At 44.2% G+C, this 26,251-nt stretch overlaps 1 protein-coding gene across 7 annotated transcripts in view; it reads left to right on the top strand.

The window, feature by feature from the left end:
• The window catches only part of GRB10 (growth factor receptor bound protein 10), a 642,351-nt gene that overhangs the window by 545,955 nt on the left and 70,145 nt on the right, over positions 1 to 26,251 (top strand). For all 7 annotated transcript variants that reach the window (XM_085607304.1, XM_085607303.1, XM_085607300.1 and 4 more), the window contains 3 exons: positions 21,518 to 21,628; positions 22,148 to 22,246; positions 22,768 to 22,845. In XM_085607304.1, the coding sequence (XP_085463430.1) occupies positions 21,518 to 21,628; positions 22,148 to 22,246; positions 22,768 to 22,845 (288 nt within the window). The remainder of the gene's footprint in view (positions 1 to 21,517; positions 21,629 to 22,147; positions 22,247 to 22,767; positions 22,846 to 26,251) is intronic.

The raw sequence follows: 26,251 nt of genomic DNA, 5'->3' as shown, positions 1-26,251 counted from the left end.
TCAAACCATTTTGCATCCAGTGTGTCCTTAAATATTGTACCTGGGTCAGAGAATATAACGCATGCTTATAAAACCTGGTTATGATCACAGGCTATCGGAGCACCATTGGTCAGCGTTTTCTCCAATGCCTTTATTTTCAGTACCCACTTGTTGTCGGGTATCCAATCTTGCCCTTGTTGCCAGAAAAGGAGTTGTTCAGGTAACAGCACCTCCCTTCCCAGCAACTCTGGCGTATCTGCTATTATGTATACTGCTGTAGTAAATGATTCTATATCAGTGGGTCGAGCTCTAATTTGATCCCCAGTAGAAGAATCTACTGTTACAGCCATGATCCTGAAAGGAGGAATGTCGGGGTTAGAACAAATCCTAGTTCCATCAGGCTCAAAATGAATTGTAATATTTAATTTAGCCATCAGATCTCTCCCCAATAGATTAGCTGGGGCAGCCAAAGAGATTAGTCAACAGCTGTCAATGTACCCTCCTATTTCCATCTCCAGTGGTTTAGTAAATGGAACCCTCATTACCAGTCCAGAGAATCCTTGTGTCCATTGATCTAGTAGAAATTAGGTCTCCACTTTCATACAAGATCAGGTTGCTCCTGTATCTGAGGAATACATACATACATTTTGTTATTGATAGCTGCTGTCACAGTGGGGCACTCGTAGGTGCCTTTGAGGAAGTATTGGCAGAATCATGTGTAGGTGGGAGAGCAGACTGGGTACTAGACGTGTCCGCATTTAAGGAGTCCTTAGACTTTTCACAGATCTGTCATTAGGCTAAAGTGGCTTCTTGCTTCTGTAATTCAACTCTTTATTTACTCTTAAGATGTGTAACAATATGCTCTAATATTTTGCCATCAAGTGTCACTTCCTGTGGCCAGGGATATGTTCATTTGAGTGGCCTTAAACCATTCCTTGCATTACTTTTGTAACCTTTTCTGATCATCTGAAAAGGTATTTTGCATGTGTTCTAGGGGAGTCTTCCTAGTCCACAGTATTTAGAAGATTTAAAATTTAGCTTATCTATCTACTCTATTTCCTATTTTAATTTCTTACACTAGCTCTCACACAAGATATCAGTCAATTTGTCATTTCAGTCATATGTTTAATTATTATACAGTAACATCACTCTCTGGCCACCTACATTTCTATTTACATGCATTCATCAACATATTTAAAACAAACACTTCAACTCCTAAATATTAATCACAATAGTTTGACTCTAAACTGTAAACTAAATCGGTAGCAACTGGTCACTTCCCTCCACGCTCAAGAGAGGATAACTCTCAAACCATGTGTCTCAGACCATGGAATGACTTCTGGACATTAGGCTGAGGATAGTAATTTGAGTGTTTAGATCGTACTTGGAGGTAAGGTTTAGCGTCATCGGCCTTCCAGCCATCCCTCTGTTAAAATATTGGAATACATATTGGCCTTCTAACTTCAAATCACCCGCATTGACCACTTCCAATTTTACATTGGGATAAACACTCTACCGCCTACTCAGCACCTTAACTGAATATTAAGCAACACTTGTAAATAATGCATGCAATAACCTTATTTACATTACATCTACGTTTACCATTGCCAAAGAGACAAGTCACACAAACAAACAGGGAATGAAGTCCGCATTGTTCTCACCTTAAATATGTCAATCTCGGGTCCTAACTTCCACGTGAATAGGCAGAACCTTGGGCAACATGGTGCCTATTTACCTCCTCAGGGGAGAGGATGTGGCCTAACGGCTAGGGCGCTCGACCTGGAAGCTGAGGAACTGAGTTGGAGTCTGGGCAGGGACGCTCCACATCCTGTGATTCTGGGCAAATTATTCAATCTCCCCATGAAATTAATGAGTCAGTCTTTAACACAACTGGTGCACATGTAAAGCGCTCTGATACCTTTGAATCTAGTTTGTGCTATGTAAAACAAAACAAAAAAATGCACAGTGATCTATACAGAGGGGGTAGGCAGTATCTCACTGGCGAAAGTCGGTTGAGGTCTGCCTTGCCAGCTGTTGCTGGGAAACTGTAAAAATAAAAGACTACTCTTGGCAAGGTAAACGCTGGTTTAATGTTGCGGCAGGAAGAATTGCTATCTCCACACAGGTAAGCACCTGGTCTCAAATGTCTGCTTGCAGGCTGCCCCTTAAATAGTCATGCAAACAATGTGTTTTACAAAAGGTCAAATAGGTTACTTGGTGATTACATATTTGTTACAAAACATCACATCACCCGTGTCTTTACACTCCTACCTTTTCCTCTACACATCTTTTATTGTAATTCTAACAATGCTTAACATGTATTTGCTTCTTTTGTGTGCAAGTGTGCATATTTTTTTTTTATTGTTCTGCTTCCAAGACTACTTAACAGATTCTATGTACCCATGACTGTCTATCTCCTGCTTCCATTTTTCAATCACATTTTCAATTCACTGAGAACACAGAATACGTGCTTGTGCTGCGACCATAAAGTAGTTTAGGCTTGTCAACACTGCTTTTCCTTTAACTAAGACGTTGCTGATCATGCACTTTATTTCCTAGTGAACTCTTCACCTGTCTTGCTTCATTTTGGAGCTTGGGCCTGCACTGCTTTCACCATGTATAATTCTGTGACACACTACTGATGTCTGCGGTGGTGTACCTTCTTCCCATTTAGTTTCCTCTCAAACACAATTATTCCTCCATCACCTTTTGTGAATTTGAAGACTGAAGGACCCTGCTTTTGCCTTTCTGACTTCTGTCTCTGGGTTTGCTGTGGGTACAGTGCCTGCTCCAAACTGGATGTAAGTGTAGGAGGACACAAGCATTATCATGGTACACTCGCCATGCACACCCCAGGCCTCAAAGTTTAGTGTGGCAGACTGTGTCCCCATCTGGAAACTGCCCTTACAGATGGCATTTTGGTCCTGTTGGGAGCAAAGCAAGCAGGAACTAATGCAAAAGTAGAAGGGCAGAGCCTGGGAATCTTTACTCTATTGGTCAGAGGAACTACAAGTGTCTTGGTTGGGGGGGGGTGGGGAGGGGGGGTTGTTACATGGTGGTGAACCTTACAGAAGTTAATCCTAACCCAGCATTTCCTCAGCTCACTGCTGGACTTGCGAACAGATACTAGGTGGGGTGGATCTGCTGCACTTGGTTTCTGCGAGGAGTTGAGCAGGCTGAGCACTTTTTTCTCTAGAATCCAAGGGCAAAGATCTGAAGAGGATATTTTGTGAAGTATCCCAGTTCACCAGTGGCAACTAGACCTTGACTGGACTTTTGTGTTGCCCTCTGCCTTATACCCTATCATCTTTAGGTGCTCTCACTGAGGTTCTGGGGGCCTAAAAAATACTCTTGCAACTGTTGTGGCACTAAAAGAAGTTTGGGAAATGTTTCCTAATGTTTTCTCAAGACATTTAAGGCAACCAACTGCCAAAAACATCCGACCGGTAGTTCCTCAGTGTCTGACTGAATTTTAGTTTTGTCTTCAGAAAAGCAAGAAAGTCCCTTTTCAGATTGGGACATAGAAACTTCTTTGAACTTCCCTACTTTCAAGCCCTAGTGGGCCAATCCACTTGGTGCATCTGACCCGTGCTTGATCGCTGTAGGACTCCAATTGCTCCTAGGTCCTCGTCTGCCACAACCGTTGACTACCATTGTGGCTTTGCGCCTTTTGCCACTGTTTAATTTTGCTTTTTTCTTTAGAATAATCTATCTCAAGTTCCCCTTATTGGATTGTTATTTTGGTGTCCTTTTTTTAGGACGCAGCCTAAAGACATCTTGGGAACTTTCAGAAAGTTGACCTGGGAATGTATTCCGCCTGTTTGCTATTGACTTTGTGGTTTGTAACTCGCGTTTTCTGCCTTTCCATTTGCTGGCTTTATTTGCTTCAGGATGTGCAGCTTGAGTTCGTACCTCCCCATGCTAAACCCTTGATTACAGTATTCTTCCACAAACTTGTTTTCTGTAATAAACTGGCCTTTAAATCTTATCTGAAATTTGCTTAGCATACAAAGACCAAGGTAAAATGTCAAGCTGTGTTTTCATGGGAGCATGGTGTTTGTCTTGCTTTCAGCTGACTTCAAAGTGAGGGTGCTGGAGGAAAGTGTAATGCAGCGTACTTTCTCCATGGAGCCTGTTTGTACCACTTTTTACACATTTTTGATTTAGACATAGCCATCTCAAAAGGTATCTTTCTTCATCTGCACAAAATATTTGCACATTACTTCGCAAAAATCCATTTCTATGGAGAGTCCATTTAATTGGTTGAACTGCCTTTTTTGGAAAAAAGTACAAAACCGCATTTTAGTCTGTTGCCTAACACCTGATGATCTTGGGCAATTTACTGTCTATTTAATTTACATATTCAATGTTAAGCACAGGATAAGATAATAATGCTTGGTTTTCACTTTGATGTGCATGGGCGTAACACAGGCTCCCGCAGTTCCCGCGTTGCGGGGGCCCCTCTGCTGTCTAGCAGCTAGCAACCACTTTGAACTACACACATCTGTCTAGGATGGGAGTTAGTTAACTTGCATAACGCTCGCCGTAGTTGCACGGGCAGCCTCATCATAAATGCGTGATCTTCACCCTTAGGGTGGAACATAGGGTAGGGCTGGTCATTCTCATGCGCATGCCACTTTGCGCAATTAAAAGTGCGCGTAAGGTAAGGAGGTGGCTGAGAGGGACCGACGGGGACTTGCACGGTGGGGGCAACAGTTTCAAAGTGAGTACGAAAAATATTATTTCACAAGGTTTGTTAATAAAGCTGTACGTTTCCTCGGTGTTTGTATCCTGCAGGCCACAGGTTAGGACTTGAGACAGTTTGCTGGACTTTGGCAAGTGTCAAGCTTGTCTCATGAAGGCATCCATGCGCTGAGGCCCGCACGTCTCGTGGCCTCGCTGTGGGAGTCGGTGGTAGTCATTTCTCTTCCTGCAGGACTTTAAAACAAAACGTAAGAAACAAATGTTTAAAGCGTTGGCAATCTGACTGTGCGCGCTTTAAAAGCATGCGTTTAACAGCACAGGAGGCAAGAAATGCAGTAGTAGCAGGTGGCGCCAATCACTGCTGCACCGTCCTCTTCAGCACGGGCAGGGCCACACCCCGGCCACCACCCGAAAGTCTCTCCAGCGAGGACTCTGCCTGGTGATGTAGCGCAGCACCGACTGGCTTCAGAGCACCCTACTCTCCCCTTGACAACAGCCAGCAGGTAAAACTGTAGCATGCGGGCTCCTGTAAGCAGGGGACGCAACACCACCATGCCACCCCAGTTCCCAGTCGACACATGCGCCTGGGGGAGGCTGAGAGGGTGGGGTACATAGCAGAAGCTGCCCTGCTCCCCAGCATCAAAACGAGCCCCCACCTTTCCAGCCTCTCTGGAAAATGCCCAGTACCCAATAGGTTTTGATGACAGTTAAAAAAAATAAAAAAAATGAAACTGATTGCCCCGGGCGACAAACAGTGAGTGATCTAGACTGCAGCCCCCAATTTGCGGGTATGTTTCAAGGCTCTCGAAAGCCAGGGTTGGTCCACTGATAAACTATGACACAGTAACAGATCAGGTCACCCTCAGCAAAGAGCTGTCAGCCAAAAGGATCACCACTGTGGGCAATGACTAGAAGCAGTACGCCATTTAGTGCAGCAAAGGTCCTTGGGCTGGCCCTGCGCACCAACTTCATCCTTTGAACCTGAAAGCGCTAAACTAACCTTCTACATGCGTCTCACCACAATTGGCTGAACCAGGTGAGATTAAAAATGGAAGGTTTTAACTGACCACGTGAAAAGGCAATTTATTCCACCAGCACTAGCAGATAGCTCAAGCAGATAGTCTCCCTCCTGTCAATGATCTAGTGATGCCCTATTGGGTAAGGTACACTGTACCCTCCTCCCAAAGCTATGGCTGTAATGTGTGCCTGCCTGGTCGCATCACAGAAATAATGTGAAAGGGTTCTAAAACTAGAGAGGAATATTGAAACTTGCCTAGGTTCTGTTGGGGCGGGTTCCACCCTTTCACTCGGGTGGATCTTGGCAGCATGTTGGCCTGTTATGCTCACATGTAAATAAAATACTCCTCCATGGCATCACATGCAATGCACTTTAATGGTACCTTTTTGATACAGTGTGCTTTAATGGTAATCTCTTGCATGTATATATCGGGCATGTCAGTGGCATGAAGATCGGTTTCAATCTTTAAAACGATATGTTCTGCAGGCAAATATAAAGCACAACAGATCTAGCACCGGGTGCCATTCTGTGGTGTTGCACATGGCGCCTTCCTGCAGTAATAGACATGGTGCCGTCCTGTGATGTGTTTTAAAAAAAAAAAAATTATTGAACAATCAAAGAAATGTTCATTGCATACAAAAGGTCGGTACGAGTATCTGTTACATTATCTTCGTCAGGCAGAAGTGTAATACATTGTAATCTCGAACAACACTGAGGTAATCACATTATACTCCTATACATATATCCGGGCGTTGTTGGTACGTCAAGGGAGGGGACAAATGGGGGCTCACACACATTCCCTCGATACTCATTCCATTTGGTCCAGAGCGCTATCCATTTTCGGGGGCAGCCTCAAGCTACATACTGTTTTCTCCTGTATCACATACCAATCCATGTCTTATCTACGTGCGTGGAGTGTTGGTGGCATTGCCGCTCCCCAGAGGCGAGTGATGTTTCACTTGGTAACCATCTGCCCCAGCGTTACCCAGGTTTTGCCCTTCGCATTTAAGTCCGTGGGTTCCCAAATATTCAGGAGACATCTTTTTATCTCAAGTCGAATTTCCATCCCCCATACAGAGCTCGTACATCCATGGACTTTCTTCCAGTAATGTTGGATTAGTGGACACTCTGAGTATGTGCAGGAAAGTCCCCTCAAGACCACATTGCCTCCTACACATCCCATCTGTGCTCCTGCCCATCAACACCAACCTGTGCCCAGAAAGACACACCTGATGTAGAATCTTTAACTGGATCAGCTGTAGCTTCACTGAAATGGCTACTTCCTTTGGGAAAGAGTGCCTCCTGCCACTCCTCGTCGTCTATTTCTAGACCGTCCCTCCCCCATTTGTCCCTCAGTGTCACAAGGGGAGTGTGGTGTATGAGCTTTTTATATGTAAGGGAAATTGATTTTTCTGGCAGGTATCGATCTAGCAGTCTATCTTCAAGGGGAGAGGACTCCGGATGTACTGCGCCTGTTGGGATGTTTGCCTGAAGGGAGTGCCGAACTTGTACATATCGGAAATATTCCGAATCAGCCATTTCATGTGTCTGCTGTAGTGAGGCAAATGTTACCATTCCGTGCGGTCCCCAGAGGTCTCCTATGTGTGAGAGCCCCATTAGATCCCACTTGCCGAACCCCTTGGTACAACCCAGTGTACCAAGGCAGTCGGAATCCCAGAGCGGAGTTGCAAGCGTAAGTTTGTTAGCCCACCCCAAGCTGCGGTTTACCGCATGCCAAAGTTGACCTAAGTGTTTTGTAGGCCCCGTAAGAGGGTATTTGCTGGGCTTGGAGTACAATGCCCTGGTGAAATCACCTCCCGGGAGAACCCACCTGTCCATGCAATATGCGGGGTCATCACCACTGCGGTATGTACGTTGGTTGATGGCTGAAAGTTGTGCCGCCCAATAATTATTTTTAATATCTGGAAGAGCAATTCCCCCATCATACCAGCCGAGTGTTAGTTTGTGGAGCGAGATACGTGGTTTCCCGTCCCACAGTAAGTCTCTTTATGTAGTTTCAATATCTTTAAAAAAAAAACGTTGGTGGGACTAGGTCTGGGTAATTCTGGAGGGCATATAGGAAACGTGGCAGTGCCATCATTTTAAAGAGTGCTGCCAATCCCAGGAGAGACAATGGGAGCGTTTTCCAGGTAGCGGTGTCTCGCTTCAATCTCCGCAAGGGTGGGAGGAGGTTCTGTTCGTAGCGGGTCCTGGCATCAGTGGAAATGAAGATGCCAAGGTATTTTAATCCTTCCACGACTATCTGAATCAGGCAGTCCTCTGGCATGGAGGGAGGATTTCCATGTAGGACGTATAACAGTGATTTGCTCCAATTAATTTTGTAACCGGAGTTTCTCCCGAAGCTAGTGAATGTCTAGGACTACCCGTAATGACTTTTGGGGGAGGCGAGATAGAGGAGGATGTCGTCTGCGTATAAGGAGATCCGGTCCTCCCACCCTTCGGTCCATTTAAATCTCCGGATAGAAGAGTCTCTCCGTATCCAGGCCGCGAGCGGCTCCAGGGATAGTAGGAAGAGCAGTGGTGAGAGTGGACAGCCCTGCCTCGTACCTCTACCGAGCGCGAACACTTCAGAGATTTTGTTTACGATCACTTGAGCCAATGGTTCTGTATATAGGACTCGCACCCAACCGATGAAATTAGGGGCGAAGCCCAACTTTTTAAGGACTGCCGTAAGGTATGCCCATTCCAGTGTATCAAACGCCATTGTTGCGTCTAAAGAAACTACTATTGCATCTTACTGGATAGTGGAGCAGTGCCCCAGCACTCCGTGAAGTCGGCTTAGATTAAGAGCAGTGTTACGGTGTGGCATAAATCCCGATTGGTCCGGGTGGGCTAGTTTATCTAATACTGGCCGGAGTATATTTGCTAAAAGCTTTACGTATCTTGGGCTCTGCGTTCAGTAAAGAAATTGGTCTGTACGAGGCACATTCGTCTTTAGGTTTCCATGCCTTAGGAATGGCAACATGCGTAGCGATATGTTGGTCTCGTGGTAGCACTCCCACCTCTCTGCTGTCTTCAAACATACTTTTCAAAAAAGGTGTCAATCTATCGGGCTTGAGCTTGTACAGCATAATAGGTAGACCATTTGGGGCCAAGGCTTTACCTGGCTGGAGATCCCTAATGGCCTTTGCCAGCTCGTCGTTGAGGAGTGCACTCTCCAATGCCTCTCGATCGGGTCCAAAAGAGTGGGCAGTTGGATGTCTGCAAGTAAGTTGGGAGAATCTTCCTCTGGTAGGACCGAGCCCCATCGATAAATTTGCTCGAAGTGCGCGAGTTCGCTGAGCACTGTCGTGAGGTTCCGTAAGAACCGCACCGGAACTGCTTTTTAGCTCCGAAACTAGTCTCTGTGCCTGTTCTCGTTTGTCTAGCCAGGCTAGACAAACTTTGTCCCCCTGGTCATATATGCATCCGTCCCTGTCTCTTGTGAGGATTTTGGCGTCGGTCGCTATTGCTTTATATTCGGCCGCCTTTATTTGCGTTTGGTGAAGAGCAGCTTGATCTTCGCCCTCTTTTGCTACCGCCTGAAGACGGTCACCTTCGACTGAGACTAGTTTTTCTCTTTCCTTACGTAGCCCTTCAATTGTCAAAAGGGTGTACCCTCTAATTACTGTTTTAAAGGCTTCCCATAGGGTGGTAGGGGAAGCCACAGTACCCTCGTTTTCTAGGAAATGGTGCTCAATTTCCCGGGTAATGGTGGTTTTGGCCTCTGGGTTGCGGAGGTGCCAAGGATTGATGGGTTCAATACCGCCTACTCTCTTCTCCCCAATCGTAAGGTGAACCCACAGGGGGGAGTTAATGGAAATGCCTCGTGCCAGGTGTTTCATGTCCTGAGTAATCGTATTCAAGTGAAGAGGCACGAGAATATAGTCTAATTTTGAGTTTGGTGCGGTCACGAGAAAAATGTGTACTGCTGGAGGTTTGGATAGCGTCGCGTCCAAAGGTCTGTGAGGCCAAAAGCTTCGATGAAGTTAGAGAGCCAGTTTTGCCCAGCACTAATGTCTCGTGGCGGGTGCCGGTCTAGCAGGCCCGACACTGAGTTGAAGTGGCCACCCCCCCCCCCCCCTCCAATTACGAGTTCTCCCTCCGGAAGGGAGAGCAGGAGCGTCCCAAGATCTTTGGATGATTGTGTTTGGAGACCTGGTGGTTATATATGCGGTTAACAATGTGAGTGTAAACCCTTCCCATTGTCCCGAGACCGCCGTGAAGTGCCCCAGCGGGTCAGTCCAAGTGTGGTTAATACTTAGCGGGAGGGTACGCCTGATGAGGATGCCCACCCCCCTGGACCCAGATGTGAAGCCGGCGTGTGCCACCATTGTGTATCCCCATCTATTTAGTGCATTGCAGTTATTTCCGATTAAGTGTGTCTCCTGGAGTAGAGCGACATCGGGAGGTGACGCTTTGTGTTGAAGGACAATACTTCTTTTTATCTTATCTCCCAACCCGTTGACATTCCAACTCAAGAGTTTTAAGCTTTTATCCTACTTCGTACTGATTGTGACAGTCTACAGTTCTATACAACCTGCGAGATTTGCAACACCACCAGATCGTGGTACTTAGTTTTTTGCATGACCAGAGCGCCTCCCCTCCATTTCCACCCCCAACCCAACAATGAAAGTAGAAAAAACATTCGACCCTCAACCTCCCTCCCCCACCACTACCCTTCCACGTAGGTTTGGAACTACCCACATCCCAACTAGCAGAGTGCCTATCGCCCTAGAAACCAGTCAACAGTGGCGAGGGGCAATGAGCTAGCACCAACTCCGGTTGCCAGAGGCCCACCCCCGTACTCTTTGAAGCTTAACAGGTTGAGGGATTCTGATCTATTTGGGACCCATGCCACACATGTCCCCCGCCCCTGCGAGGATCATACAATACATTTGTGACGTAAGGCCTGTTTAATAGTCTGGCATTAAGAGTATGTTGTTCAGTCTCTGGCTGCAAGTCCATCCCCAGCGTGCCGTGAGATGCTACGTTATAAGGCCCCACAGTCTTACCGGCAAACGCTTCACGGGACCCCCCCCATGGTATTAGCATGCAAAATTATACATTAGTTTGTTGAGGCAGTCTCGTCCATTCCAGATCAGGAGGCCAGAAGCTGTCAGTCTCTCTGGGTCGCCACCCTGCCCGGGCTGCTGGATCTCAATCTCCAGAAACGCTGGCTTCGTCTGTGTCCGATTTTCCATCCGTTGAGTCCGGCGGTCGCGCACGCGGGGGGGGTCCTCTCTCCAGTTGCCCCTCGCCGCCGCTGCCTCCCCCCCACGTGGCTTTCCCATCCAGCCAGTCCTGTACCTCCGGTGGGGTAGTGAAGAAGAGCGCTTTGCCGTCCTCTGACTGTTTCGCTGGGAAGAACATCATATATTTGATCCCTCTTTGTCGAAGGGCCGCCTTGACTCCATCAAATGCGTGTCGGTCTTGTTGGACTTTAAGCTTAAAGTCCGGGAAAAACTGTATCCTAGTATTTTCGTAGGGCAGGTCTCTTTGAACTCGAGCTGCCTGCAGTATTGCGTCGCGGTCCCTATAGTTGAGGATTTTGGCGATTATAGTCCTAGGGGCCGCCCCCAGTTTGGGTTTGGGGATCGGCACCCGGTGCGCCCTCTCGATAGTGAATAGCCAGGAAAGCCGCTTGGGTTTTAGGTGGTTGAGGATTAGGTCTTCAAGGAAGAGGTCTACACTCTGCCCCTCTGCGCCCTTCGGGACTCCAACCACTCTGTTGTTGCGACGGGCCCTCCCTTCTTGATCTTAGAGCTTCAGGGCCATTTGACGGTGTTGGTGAACCAGTGTGGTGAACCATTCTTCGAGCTTTTTCGTGGAGGTTTGGAGTTCCAGGACGTTGGCTTCATTAGTTTTGACTTTGTCTGCCGTTTTATTCATATCAGCCCGCAGCAAGTTCATTTCATTGGAGACCTTATCGATTTTTGTTTCGAGAGTGGTCCCCATCCCCTGGATGGCCACCATTATGGATGTGAGAGATGGTTCAGTGGGATCTGCCTGGTCCTCGGTAGCACCCCCTTCCTGGGAGGCAGACTTCGGGACAGTATATTTGTCAAGTTTATTGGCTTGCACAGATGTGGTACCCTTTGGCTTCATTATGGGTAGTTGCTTATACAGGCCACACCGCAAAAGGATTAGTCTTCTTCCCGTGGTATTGTCTCCCCTCCGAGACTGTCGTTAGTTTGCGCAATAACCCCCCACGACTGCTGTACATGGCAGGTGTTTAGATGCGTGCACGAGGTAGGGGCCTTCCCCCCCGGGTTCCAGGGGTCTCCTCACCTCCCTGCCAGGCGCTGGTCCTGGTCTCTCCATCCAGCATCTTTCTGCTTTCTTTCTTTTGGGCAGACAGTAGGGCCAAGGGCACCATGGAAGAGTCCAGTCAAACAGCGCGTACCACACTCGCAGCTCTTGACGAGGATAAACTGTGGCTGTTGCCTGACGCACGGGCCCAGCGCTCCCAAATAAAGGAAAGAGGGAGACCTCCTGCCTCCAGTATGTCGCCCCCTCCACACACTGTGGCACAAGACGTGGTCCACACACACGCCCAGGGTACCCCTGGTAACATCACAGCCCCTGGCTCAGGGGCAGGCCCCCTCCGCCGTGAGAGGAGATGGTAGCCCTTCAGCGCTGCGCCCCGATGCTATAGTGCATCTGTTGCCACCCGCCTCGCTCCACTCCGCCTTGAGACGCTGCGGTGCGCCAGGCCGGGGGGACGGCTTGTTTGTCAGGCAGCCATTGCTGTTGGCGCCAAGCCACAACCTGCCCCCCCCCCCCCCCACCCATCCTATGATGTTAGACATGTTAGCGCCCTCAATATTAAATGGAGCAGGATAGCTTTAAACTTTATAATTAATTGTTGCAAAAGATCATGGGGCCCCTAAATTGAGGCCTAATGGATGAGGATCCCTATAGCCCCCTTATGGATGGCCTGGTATATATGTATGTATTTTTTGTTTGTGCATAGCACTAACCTAGCTGAAAGGCAATGGAGGTTTGTTCAGAGTTTTTTTTTTTTTGATATTATCAATAAAATGTCAAAGCCATCACGTACATTATAAGATAAATGTAATATTATCTCTCATTAAAAATTATTAGATCTCTCTAAATTATATTAAAAACGAAATCTAATTTGAAAGAGGTACTTATTCTGAATAGCAGCTTTGCTATATTCTCTCAGCCTGAGATAAATATCGACCCGAACAAGAAAAGCTTATAACAGGATTTTCCAAGATGCATAAAAGAAATCCATGCGTGTGTACAAGTGCTAAATGCTAATTTTAGTTTCAAATATAAAACCTATCAGTGCCAAAATGTCACCTAAAAGGGGCAGAGAAATAGAAGTGAATTTCTAGTTCTTAATTTGAACCGATGGGGCCCACAAGTATTCATTTTTGGGGACCAGTACTTATTTTTCTCCATCAGACTTTGATCCTGCCAAAAGAGCAAAACACAAAAGGGAAAAGACAAAAAAACAGTGACCAAAAAGAAAGCAAATACGAAAAAGAACCTGAAAGAGTGCGATGCATGGGCAGGGAGTTTCTGGGGGTGAATGAAAGAGGCATGGGGTTGGAATCCAGATTATAAAGCACTGAAATTCACGCCCGACCAGGGACTTAATACAGGCCCCTGCGGCACAGGGGGGGGCCCCCCACACCCTTGAAGGGCCCATCCAGTGGCGTAACAGGACCCCGCAGCCCTAGCTGTGAGGGGGGCCTCCCTCAGCACAGTCCCCTGGCCGGAGAGCTCCTGATTGAGTTTGGAGGAGTCCCTCCACGTACCTTGCAGGGGGGTCCACTCAAGTTTCGTTAAGCCACTGTTGGTGTAAAGCATATGCTTTATTTAGAACATCTGTGGCTTGTTATGAAAGGTTTTGTTCAGCTACACAATTATGTATTCTGTCTGCAATTGTGCCTTTGGGAACACACATTACTGGATATAAACTATTTGCTCATTTGTCCTTGAAGGCGATAGGGTCACGATTTGAGGGGTGCAGCAGGTTCAGTGGCACAAGGCCTTAAAGGTTTTAGGAAACCCACTGAACACCAATCGTGATTTGAATGCTCAGCTGGTGCAGTGGCACAGGGGCCAAAAGCTCTAGGAAACCAACTGAACACAGATTATTGCTATCTTTTACTACTAAACAAGCAGTCATAAGCACACTAGGGTGATGATTTGAATGGTGCAGCTGGAGCAGTGACACAGGGGACAAAAGGTCTAGGAAATCCACAGATTATTGCTGTATTTGACTACTGAACAAAAAGTCGGGAGTGCTTTTTGTTTTTGTAACCAGTGCACCCAAAGTAACACATAGCCTAAAGCATTACTGTAATAAAAGCTGTAACGTATTGGACTTTTGTGTCTATCCACAACTTATGTTACATTCAGTGGATTTATATGGCACATTTTCACAGTTTTTATGGCCCTAAAATGCTTGAGTCTAGACACATTAATACCTTGGCAAGGGCATTCTATAACGTTAGTATTTCAGCCGTTGTACACACTATATAAATAATTATAACTTACCTAGGCTTTCCTGCTTTCACTTTCTATTTTTGGAAAATTCTGGTGGGGTTTTTTCAATGTTTTCAATACCTTAAACAGTGGTGATCAGTGGTTACACATTTTTGTGCAAAAAACGAAGTGTTTTTCTGGTGTTTATGGAATGTTTTGCTTTAATTATTGCTTGCTTTCTGCACTGATAGTGCATTTGTATAGACTGTGTGCATACAGGGTATATGAGGCCCAAAACATTTATACAAAACATAGCTGAATTACTGTAAATACAAACAAAATCACTTAATCTTTGTTGAACTTGGTAAGAACTTTTTGCAGCAGCATTTCAAGTGACGCTGCATTCCATGTTTTCCAAACGTTGGTGTCCTGTTTTCACCACTATCCGAGATGCTGGTGACTGCACTCTTAACATACCTGACACTACACCTTGCACTGAATGTTTAAAGCGTGGGGTGTTTGGCAATTCACCTATCAATAATGACTCACAAGAAAAGGGGGCTGATGTATCAAAGGGTTTTACCCATCCTCTGTCTGTGGGTAAATGTGATGGTACATATTGGGTGAAGATTCTTATTAAACCAACCAGTTTACCTATCAATTAAAGAATGAAACATAGCCAAAATATGATTTTGATATTTCTTGATTTTCTACAGTTTATAAAATAATTAAATAAGACCTAAAACATACTTTTAAATTCTGCCTCTGTAGACCAAAGACCAAAATCTGAAGGAGGAAAAACAATATTTTAGTAACCTCACTAACCAACAAAACTCGAGCAGAATGTTAGCTCAGTCTTTCTTACTGCTGCCTTGCAAAAATAAGTTACATTGTATTGGCCTCTTCAGGAAGAAATAAAAATGACTTTCACTCACTCATTCCTTTCTTTGAATGGCATTTAGTTTATGGCTGTGAAGGTGTTTTTTCAGTGTTTGTTTTCACTGATGAGGACTATTTTCCTTTCAGTGGGGTTTTATCAGTTATTATAGGTTTAAACCTAAATCAGGATAGCCTAAACTTTACCATATGGCAAGTTTTGGCAAAGCCAATAGGTATTGACTTGCCAATATTTAGCCATATTATACAGCAGTGCTAGCTTCAGTGCAGCATAACTGGAAATAAAAAGTGCTATAACACTGAAAATGCTTGCGGTGTCCTACAGATTTTACATTACTTTAAGCCATTTGCAACATAGCTTAAAAAACATGAGCAAAGCCAATAAATCTCACATAGGCAAGCCCTATTGGCTTTCCCAATGCTTGTATATGTAAATGTATGTGTCTTGTAAAGCGCACTGCTGCCCTGAGGCGTCCTGGCGCTGTAGACCGCTGGGGAACCCGTCCTGGCTATCCCTGTGAGATGGTCCCTCCAGGGTATCTCCAAGGTGAAACCAGGCATCCCCGGCGAATGTGGGGGGCCGTTGTGGAGATGAGGCAAGCTAATGCCCAGAGTTGCCGAGTGTGTTCCTGGTTAGAGTAGGTACCGAGGCGAGAATTATCGAGTCCGTTTTGACCCTGGTCCACGACCCTGCCGCGTCGGGAATTGAACCCTGGTCCCTGGCCGATTCTCTGCTTACGGATCTGCCGCCTCTAACCAGTGAGCCACACCTCTCCATATATTAGCTTTTGCTCTATTTTTCTTGGTGTGGATTTGTATTTTTTAATGTTTTTTGATGTTTTAAGTGTTTTGGAACTTCTAAATGCTTTACACATTTTCTCCAAGTTAAGTCAACCTGCTGTGTGGCCTAGCTACCAGTGGCTGAGCTCAGGTTTAACTTACTGAAAACTTTGACTGGACCTAATAAGATTGTGACTTTATTACTTGTGGTGGACAACTCTTCTTCCCCATTCCCCCCCCCCCCTCTCCCCAAACTAACAGACCACAATAATATGCGGGTTGGTACTCTGAGGCTTCTTTCTGGTACTAGCTATACATCTCTTGTGTAGATATCAACCAGCTGGGAGCCAGTCAAAATGCTGCATTTTTGGTAGTATACAGATGTCTGATTTACAGTATTTTTCTTTTTTCTTTTTCAGAGCATCAGGGTAGGAAACTATTTAAAATGAGGTCAGACAGAGCACTCCACCCAGCCCTCTCCATTGCCATTGGTTATGAATATTGAAACGCAATGGTGTTCTTAAATGCTTTAGATATTGTACTAATCTGCTGAAGAACATGTTTATTGGAGCTGGTTGGGATGTGATATTCCTGATCTGAATATATAATCATGCTAGGAATGTAACCAGTGTTTTAAATGGTTGTGGTGAAGAAAAACTACGGAAACTAAATTTTGATCCTTTGTACAACACTTTCTCACCTCTTCCTGAGGCTCAGATAATTAGTCTCACTTCTGTTGTGAATGTATATTTTTTTTTTGTGGTTTTTTTTCCATAGTCCAATTTCCACACAAGGAAGAGAAAATACATAAATTATATTATGCCCCGTGGGTGGCCCATCCCCGCAAAAAAAAAAAACGAATCTCTGGCGTCTAGAAACAATGCCTAAGCAGGAATCCTTTCAAGAGAGGCACAGATGGAAAGTGGAGCCTCTCCCCTTTCTAGTGCTGCCTCTGTTACATTTTCTTTTTACTGGGGGATGTAGTACAAAGGCAACAGGTGCAGTGTGCGCAAAAAACAAAATGGCCACCATTATTTTTCTTTCCCTATGGGTGCAAATCTGGTGTACATGATCCTGTCATCCACCCCCTCGACTCTCAGATGAGAATTTTCAAATATCAGTCTGCCCTCATATGTCAGACCATATTCCAATCTCTGAGCAGGAATCATTTGGTAGAGGCATTATTGGGAGGCTCTTCTGTATCTAATAGCGGCTTCCGAATTACTCTGCCAGGAGCACCATGCTGATTGGCATCAGACCTTGAATGTGACACATACCTTTGTCCTTTTGTGTCTTATACAGTCTCAATGACTTCAGCATGCCCTCTTTCACTGATGTCATTGATTTGTATGGGAAGTAGGTGGGGTAGGGGTGTAGCTTTGGGGGGGGGCTACACCCACGTAAAAGATGTATTCTGTAGTAAATAGTTGGGTACAAGGGCTTTCAGTCTGGTATGAGGATGTGTCTGTCACATTTGATCTGGGATTTTTATATACTCGCACCTGTTTTGAAGGCCATAAAATTGTTAATTAGTTTGAAAAAGTTGTTTTAAGTCCCCCTAACAATCTGCCTTTCTCTTGCCACTGCCTCCTATCCTCGCCGATGTCCTGCTTCTCATGTGTTTTAGCAAGCTATCCCAACGTGACTGGTAAATATGAAGCTCACTCTCCTCCAATCGTATGGGCCAAGCTACGCCCCTGGATGGGAGCTGACATGGAAGCAATTTTCTGTCTGGATAATTTCCCACTGCCCCAGAGGGAGAAACCTTTGCATCCTCTGCACTGCGGAGTTAATGCTGAGGACATGAACTTGTAGAAGAGCAATCATGAAGCGCAGTTTCCCCATGCCATCACTCCTGAGACCTCTTAGAGGAGCATAGGGTTTGAGGTCTGAACAATCTGGGAATCTCCAGTGCACACTCTTTCTTTGGTGGGGGCTATGGTCTCCAGCAGTGCTGTAAACCCATTCGAGGATGTTGTAGTATGCCATCAGCTGTATGTTTTGGTGTTCGTTAATCAGGCTTGCAATCAGTTTAGGTTGTATCCTCAGTAGGTTTTGCATACCCCATAAGTTAACGCAGTACTATTTAATAAACCTGAACAGTGTCCTGTCCTGTAGTACAATGTAGTAAGAGTGATGTGTTCCACCCATTCATGCTGCTGTAATAATTTCTGGTTAGTGCTTGGCTTTTGGATATCACTGCTAAATGCTTCTCCTGTTGACTTTAAAAAAGGTCCAAACAAGTGGAATTGTCCAGCCCAACAGTAGCTACCCGAATAAAGCACTTTGGGCCAGATGTACTATCCACCAATTTGCTAGTCGCAAATTGCGTCGCATTTGCGACTCGCAAATTGGGATGCACAACCATATCTGAGACACGGTTTGTGATTCCCATAGGGGTCGCAAATTGCATGCCTCATGCCTATTGAGACTGTCTCAATTTGCGACCCCATTGGTAATGGCTGGCACTCTGGGACTGCTTTTGAATAAAACCGTTTTTTTGGGTTTTTTTTTTTTTTAAATGCAGCCAGTTTTTCTTAAAGGAAAACGGGATGTCTTTAAAAAATAAAAATACAACTTTTCTGCTTTAATTTTTAAGAGCAGGCAGTGAAGGGCGGTAAACTGCGACTGTTTTGCAACTGCAATTGCAGTCACAAAACGGTCATACATAGCTTCAGGAGTCGCTACTAGGAAGGGACGCCCTTGGAACGCCTCCTAATAGCGAGTCGCTGATCCTACTCTGCAAGTCGCAAATTGATTTGCGACTCGCAAAATAGGATTAGTACATGGTCCACACGTTCTTTGCCTATGTGCGCCCACAAAAAACGTTAGTACACATGAGGAAAACATCATGGCCTCCCTCTCCTGTAGTGTGCTCACAAGGGTGAAGGACATCACAAGTTTTTGCTTTTATTTTTTTTTTTTTGTGTGCAAAGTTTTAGGGTGATGTCTGAAATTGATGTTCCTAAAATGAAAGGTTACTTGTCGTTTTGAGAAGTGCATAATGGCAGCGAAAGCAGTTGTTAGCTATTTGGTTAATTTAGCAGATTAACTAGGGTTTATGCTCTGAAAAATAAAGGCAACACACCTTGTTTGAAAGGTTCAGTGGCGGGAGGTGAACCTCCATCGTGCTTCCTTTTTGGCTGCTGTTAGAATTCTTTCAACTACTTTGCAAAAGATTGTGTTGTCCTACATAATGGAAACTGCAGGTTGGAGTAAGTAGCATTTTCCAGGTTAAACAGGTGTCAATTTTATGGATTTTTTTTTTTTTTTTAAAGCCGCTATGCTGATTTGTCAGTGCTTGGTACAACTCTTTAATGGTTATCTTGGAGAATGTTGAAGGCAGACAAGTACAGAAATAGATTGCAGCGTATAATATAACGCAGTGGTATAACACAAGCAGAAATTCTATCAAAATGTTCAAGAGAACGGTATATATTTTGAGACGTTATGGTTGATTAAGGTGCTGGTGAACTTTCAGGCAAGTGAGCTGTGAATAGCAACACAAAAAGATGAACGGAATGCTGAAGATTGTCAAACATTCACCCCCAGTCACAGATCTGGGTTAAATCCATTGTTTTCTTGCTCACCATGCCACCCCAGTTTGGATACAGCTATATGCAAATTATTCTGGACCCTGCTCCCCATGGGAACAGTCTAGCCCGGCCTGCCAGGCCAGGACCTCCCTGGACCGGAAACGAGCATCCTGAGACCGTTTTTGCGGTATCACCCCTCATCAGTCAGGCTAGCTTGAATCCAGTGGCCTAGCGAGCACTGGATCGACGTCTGTTTAAATACCTGTCCCGAATAAGTGTTAGCTTGACACCTGTGACTTTTGGAGAGAGTTTTGAAAAAAGGGAGCAAATGTTAACGTAATATACATATACAGTTTTTCACTCTAAATTCCAGACGAAATATACTTCACTTCAACTTTCCACTTTGGTTTTCTGATTATGTCCATTCAGAGTTGCTGTCCATGTGGTATGGGGTAGATGGAAAAAATAAATATTCTCCAGATCGCCGGTATTAGGCAGCATAGATATCTTTCAATTTCGTCTACTGATCTAAACTCCGATAGCAGCGCTAGATTATATCAACCGATCACGTAGGCTCTTGCATAATTTAGTTGGACTATTTAAGAATATCATCAATTGTTGCCTTTGCAGGAGTCCGATTAAGTGCCACATAAAAATGTGCCCTTTGGGGAATTTTTATGGTTAAAACCCTCCGCATTAAGTGTAACCCAAATCAACTAGGGATTCCACATCTGGGACCTCAGTTTGGCCTCAATCAGCACAAAAGTCCACATTGAGCTAACTGAGGTTGCTGACTAAGATTAATTAAAGAATCTACTTATTCCTGGTGGACTATTAGACCTCTCCCATTAGAACCACCACGCTTTATTAAATGTCTGGGGAAGAAGGCACTCAGTAAGTGATGTTCCTAGAACACATTATGTGCCACTATTCCTGTCCGCCGTTCACACTGAATGCCCACCTCTTGCAACACCTGCACACTATGGAACATGGCAAAAAAGTGCTCATTTGGTTTGTTCCCTGTTGGACAGGCATGAGCACATTGGGGGGAGAGATTGAGGCCAAGTCGCGTAGGAAGCCTTTCCACACTTGGTTTGGTGTTAGCACAAATACCCTGGGCTTTTCAGAGCTCCAGGACACTTGTGTAGGAGAAAACGCATCATTTCTTTGTAAAAGAGGATAGTTTCTGCTGTTGGAATTTTACACTGATGGTATTATAGATTTTCATTCTTTAGGTGTCCACCATTAAAGTACACCTGCCATGGCGGCATCTCCCTGAACGACAGAACTTGGAAAAGTTTGACGCTTTATTCTTTTGCAAAATCTTGCTTGTAACCTGATTTCTATAAATTGTTTGCCTGAATTTCTGTAAATTGTGACGCATGTAACAAATGCACGTCCATAGAGTGCAGCCTTGTTGCTCAAACCCAATTAATGAAGGAGAGTCGGGGTCTTATTTCGGGAAACTGGTTAACATCTTTATCAAGGGATCGAAGGGATTCAAAATATGGTCACTAATTAATACTGATTGACCACCAGAAGTATGCACACTTGTTCTCATTCCCTCCCATTCTCAGATGATGGCATGGCCTCCTGGTGTTGAATGGAGGACAAGGGAAGCATGTGTCAAAGGTGAATTTGAGAGTGATGTGGACACCCAACAGGAATATACAGGACTAGAGTAGTGCATCGCTCTCCTCATCCCACCCACTTAAACACCAGGGTCTGCAATAGCGGAGTACTGCACTCTTGAAACACTGGACTGCTGCTTCAAAGGGTAAACTCCTAAAGGGTCACACCCCTGTCATTGCTGCAGCTATGTCCTTGTGATGTAGAACTTGGCAGCGTCGGCAAGGACAGTTATGACGAAAGAAAACATGTCTTCTGTCCTGTTGCCTAGGCACATTTGTGGTCAAATTCAAGATGGCATTTTTTAAACCCTCCGGCCTGCTTTTCATTGACCTATTTTATGTTTATACAGTTGAACTAACAAAGTTTTGTTGTTGCTTGAAAAACTTTCTGATGCAAATATTTTCTAAAAGCTTGCTGTTCTGTTGTCTAGCTTAACTTGATTAAGCTGTTGGTTCTGATGCTCCGGTTTGTTGCCTTATAGGTAACAAGTGTATCTTTCTTTCTGTAGGAGCCAAGACATTTGCAAGTTATAGCTGACCTAGAGGACAGTAATGCATTTTCGTTGATAAGTTGCAAGAAGCTGTACAGTTCTCCGACAGACTTTGGATTTTGCATAAAGGTAACCTAAAACCCAAGTACACATTCCCTTACTATTATGAACTGCTTGTTCAAAGCATGGACACATCAAAGGCCTATATCTCTAATTGCAGACCATTATGAACTGTTTTGTTCTAAGTGTGTTAAAACCTACTGGTGTCCTTTTATGCACATATATGGTATTTACCTGCCCATTCTGTCATACCTGAGGCTGATTAAAAACCTTCAGAAATGTTATCTGCTGATTTATACACTACGCGTTTAAAATCCATGCGGTCACTGTTTGATCATAAATTTCTATACCCACCCCCTTGTTTACCTCCCTTCATTACTCCTCCCCACAAATGTATCCCCCCCCCCCCCTGCTTCTTAGCAGACATTTCCCAATACTGTGCTGCTTAACATACTTTATTGAATATAATGGTAGGTTTACTACTTGTATTTTACTGTTAGTTTTTTATTTGCACTAGCTTCTTCAAAAGACTTCTTAAATATATCTTGTCCACTTTATATATGTGATCTCGTTTGTCAAATTCTACAGCCTAACCGAGTAAGAAATGAAGTCAAGGAGTTGAGGTTGTTGTGTGCGGAGGACGAGCAGAGCAGAACCTGTTGGATGACTGCTTATAGACTCCTTAAGGTAGGACACGCACTTACCACTTTAGTTTTGAGCATCTGGAAGCTAAGAGGTTGACTGGAGTCCTTCTGGACTGTGTCCCTGACTTGGTTTTTGTAGCATTTAAGTACCCATCAGATTCTATTTGTTAGCATGATTAAACCAATGCTTTTTTCTTTCATTGTACAGAGTCTCTTAGGTCATGGTCTTATTTTAGACTAATCTGCAAAACACAAATGTTCTATAATGTTCTCTGCTGCTTCTTAAGCTGTGTGCGCTCTCCTTGTTCAAGTCATTGCATCTGAATGCCATACTTGTGGGATGAGGGAATGTTAATAGAAATGAGGGCGACTGACTTGAGAAACTAAACTCTTTTAAAATACTTTTTGTAGCTAATGTTTTCTTCTGTTTGCCCCTCATGTCAATATATTGTTAAGTGATTCCATTAATGTTTCTAGTTACTGATCTTTCCACCTCTGATTTACATTCTCTGTTTGTGGATAGGTTTGGGTGAAAAGACTCTAAATATTTCTTTTTGCCTCTAGTATGGGATGCTTCTTTACCAAAACTACCATATTCCTCAGCAAAAAAAGAATGTGCACGTTAACCCAGCTGCTCCAGTGGTAAGTGTGGTTGCGGACATAATTATGCTTACACTATTGTATTGTACATGGTTGCTACTAATCCACTCTGTCATCTGTCAAATATCCAACAAGAAGTGGTTGATGGTGCAAAAATGACTGCAGTATTTATCAATATTTTCTCTTTTTGTAGTGTGGGGTTGTTCAAGGGTGGCCACACATGTGCTGTCATAAAACTGCTGTTCACTTTATTTGCTACATTGTTCTAAATTATTCAGTCATTCAAATTACTGATGAGGTTTGAGGAAAAGGCAGTTGGATATTATGATGTGTGTTAGTCTTTTAGATTGAGCCTATGCCTGAGACACCGGCAGTCGATGGCAGCACACTCGGGACCTCCTCGGTTTCCAGTGATCACTCAGTCTGGTGATGTACAGCACTGTCTCATGCATATCACAGTGGGTTGTAACACATTGCTCCAGACCTTATAAGTGACGATAGTGTGCATATGTGACTGCAGGGTTTTGTTGCTCATACAGTTTTAGCAAGTTTGGGTAGCAGGTTTCCTAAGGGCCCTGTCATATGAATTTGAAACCTTGGCAATCAGTGCTCTGAGACCACTCCACACCCACAGTGCAAAGATCAGAGAGCCTTCAGTTGGGCCCGACCTCTAACATCAGTTTGACTCTGATTTTGTAAGTACTGATATATGGGCTGTCCCTAGGAAGCTCTCTGCTTGTGGTATTTGACTGTGTTGCAAGTCCCTGGCTCTCTCACTGAGAGATTAGGGCCTGCTGCATAGGGTTGACAGATGACAGAGGAGGTATGTGAGGAAACAGCTGAGTAGAGGCGGAAAAACAGCAGAGGAAGCATATAGACACAAGCCAACTCCATTTTTGCACCTGCCATGATATATTTCCTGCTACCTATGTGCAGGCAGTAACCATTCCACCACGCCACGTTGACATCTTAGCATACCCAATTCATCTGGTTGCTCTTTCTGGCAGAAGGAGACCCATTCTCACATGGTGGCAACGCTTGTTGCATGTATTCATCTTAGGCATATTGTGGGCACTCAACATGAAGGTGTCTATATTTGGAATAACTGAGCCCGTGCCATAATAGTTACCACACTTGCCATATTGCGGCACCCATCTCTTGGCTGTTAACGGCAACCTTGGAATAATGGCATACCGTGGGCATCTTTGTCAATAGTGGCCATTTCTGTAATTAATGGGGGCCCAGGCAAAAAGATCAAGCAATATTGGCATTTTGAGATCAACCTTCCGATTATTGTTGCAGTATCTGGCATTATGGTCCTCATCTTGGTAACTGTATTTCCATTCTAATAATTGTAGATGTCCTGGGATAATATTGGCATTGGTAAAATGGTAGGCCTCTTATTTAGTGGTGGCCAGTCTTGGATTTTGGATGCACGGTAGGCATTATGGCATCTGTCCTATTACACTGGTTTTGTCCTTTTCCTACTGTGGGAATCCTATGTTTATGGTTGTGACAGTCCCTAGCATATGATGGATATCCTTAGCATGCAGTAGTGAGAAATGACTCTATACATGAGTACTTTATCAAAATGACGGAATGTGTGGATACTAACTAAAAAATGAAGCTGTTTTCTCTCGGCTAAATTGAGCTTTTCAGAGAACTCCTCTTTTGTGAATTGCGTGTATTTGACCAAAATGTAATCAGACCTTACTTGATTAATAAGGTGTACATAGTTGGGGAGATCTCATGAAAACATCTAGCTTTTCTTTTTACTGTTGTAGAAGTATTTAATCGTCAAAATTGCGAAGTCCTTTTGTGATAACATAGTTGCTGACTGAGATCTAGATATGCAAGTTTGGCATAATATAACAAATGTCTGATGCCTGAACCTGCAAGTTCTCTGTAACCATAGCGGTATTTTTGCTGTTTCATCAACCTGATGCTGACCATCTAACCTAATGGGTAGCTCTGCTATCTACAGCCTGAGAATGAAAGATCTCTAACTTTTAATGTTCACATCCAATCCATTGTAGGTTAATTCAGTAAATATATACATTTAGGAATCTATTTGTGGAAGGCTGTATCGAAATCTAAAAGGCATTGGATGGTGTAATTTTGTCGGTGTAATTGATGGTGTAATTGAAGAAATGCTATTCAGCGCCTTGTCGGGGTAGTAAGCACTATATAAATGCTATATGCATTTTGAAAAATTCAGTTTTGCTGCCATATTTTTTTTTTTTGTGTTGTGCACACTGAGCATGCTGACGAAATGGACATGCTTTTTTGTCACACCAAAAAAGTATTGGACATTTGTGACTTTTGTGGAAGATGTGCTAGAAATAAAGCATTTGACTCCACTTTATTTGCAAAGATTTCTCAAGGGAGGAATTACCCCAGTCGCACTTCTTGAATAAATTGGGTTTTCCTGCTTTGCTCAGTTTACTCTTGGGAGGTTGGTAAAAATGCTCCACCATTTTCAAAGTTACCCAGCCAGCAGTCCTGACATATCCACTGGCCCCTCCTGCTGAGACCACATCACATTTTAGACCGATGCCCACCAAGAAGAATCCACCACATTCCCAGAGTTATATAAAAAAGTGTAACTTTTTATTGCATTCTGTCATTTTAACACTTTATTTGGGGAATTTCTTGCATTTACATATACTTTACTTAGGCAACCGGAGTCTAATTCATGCAGACTGGTGACACTTGTGTACAGGACCTCATCTTTAAATGCCTGGAGTGATTTGTTAGGAAAACAGGATCTGTGTGGTGTCTACCCCTAACGACTTCTAAAGATAGGATATAGAATTGGCTTGCAAGAAATAATAAAGAAATGTGTATGAAAGAGGATTAACCTGGTGATTACAATTTAAAGATCCTACTGGAAAATCCAGCGATTTTGGTGTAGTCTCTTCACACACTAAAAAGCGGCATGCTTAATCATCTAGACATGTCGGCAAAAGTCACAGGTGACTGAGAGAATAACGCTCAGTTGCAACCCTGTACTTATTTTTAATAAACCCATGGTACCCTACTAATAACAAGCATTTGCAATGCAATTGGTCTCGCCGTTGGGACCTTATATGAATTTAGCTATGCAGCACATTAGCCTGGGTGCTGAAACATCTACTGTTCTTTAACATGGAGGGAAAGTAAGCACCAAACTGTGTGACACGCCAGCTATGGGAACACATGGAGAGAAATCTAGTCTTTCAGCGGGAAATGGTATAGTCCAAAGCACTGTTTTTAAAATAAAATCGGGGCCTTCGGTTGTTTGAAATATTGTCCACGGATGCTCGTGGAAGACCATTTCAGTGGACTGGAATGTAGAGAATGCTAAAGTGATTCTGGTATTTTACTGACCTCTGCTGGTCATTTTCTATCAAAGTTAAATAGAGGCAGTTGCCAGAATTTTTTTTTTTTTTAAAGTCCCTCAGCAGAA

The sequence above is a fragment of the Triturus cristatus genome, chromosome 5_2 (assembly GCF_964204655.1).
Source record: "Triturus cristatus chromosome 5_2, aTriCri1.1, whole genome shotgun sequence".
Taxonomy (NCBI): Eukaryota; Metazoa; Chordata; class Amphibia; order Caudata; family Salamandridae; genus Triturus; species Triturus cristatus.
This window is presented reverse-complemented; position numbering and strand designations above follow the sequence as displayed.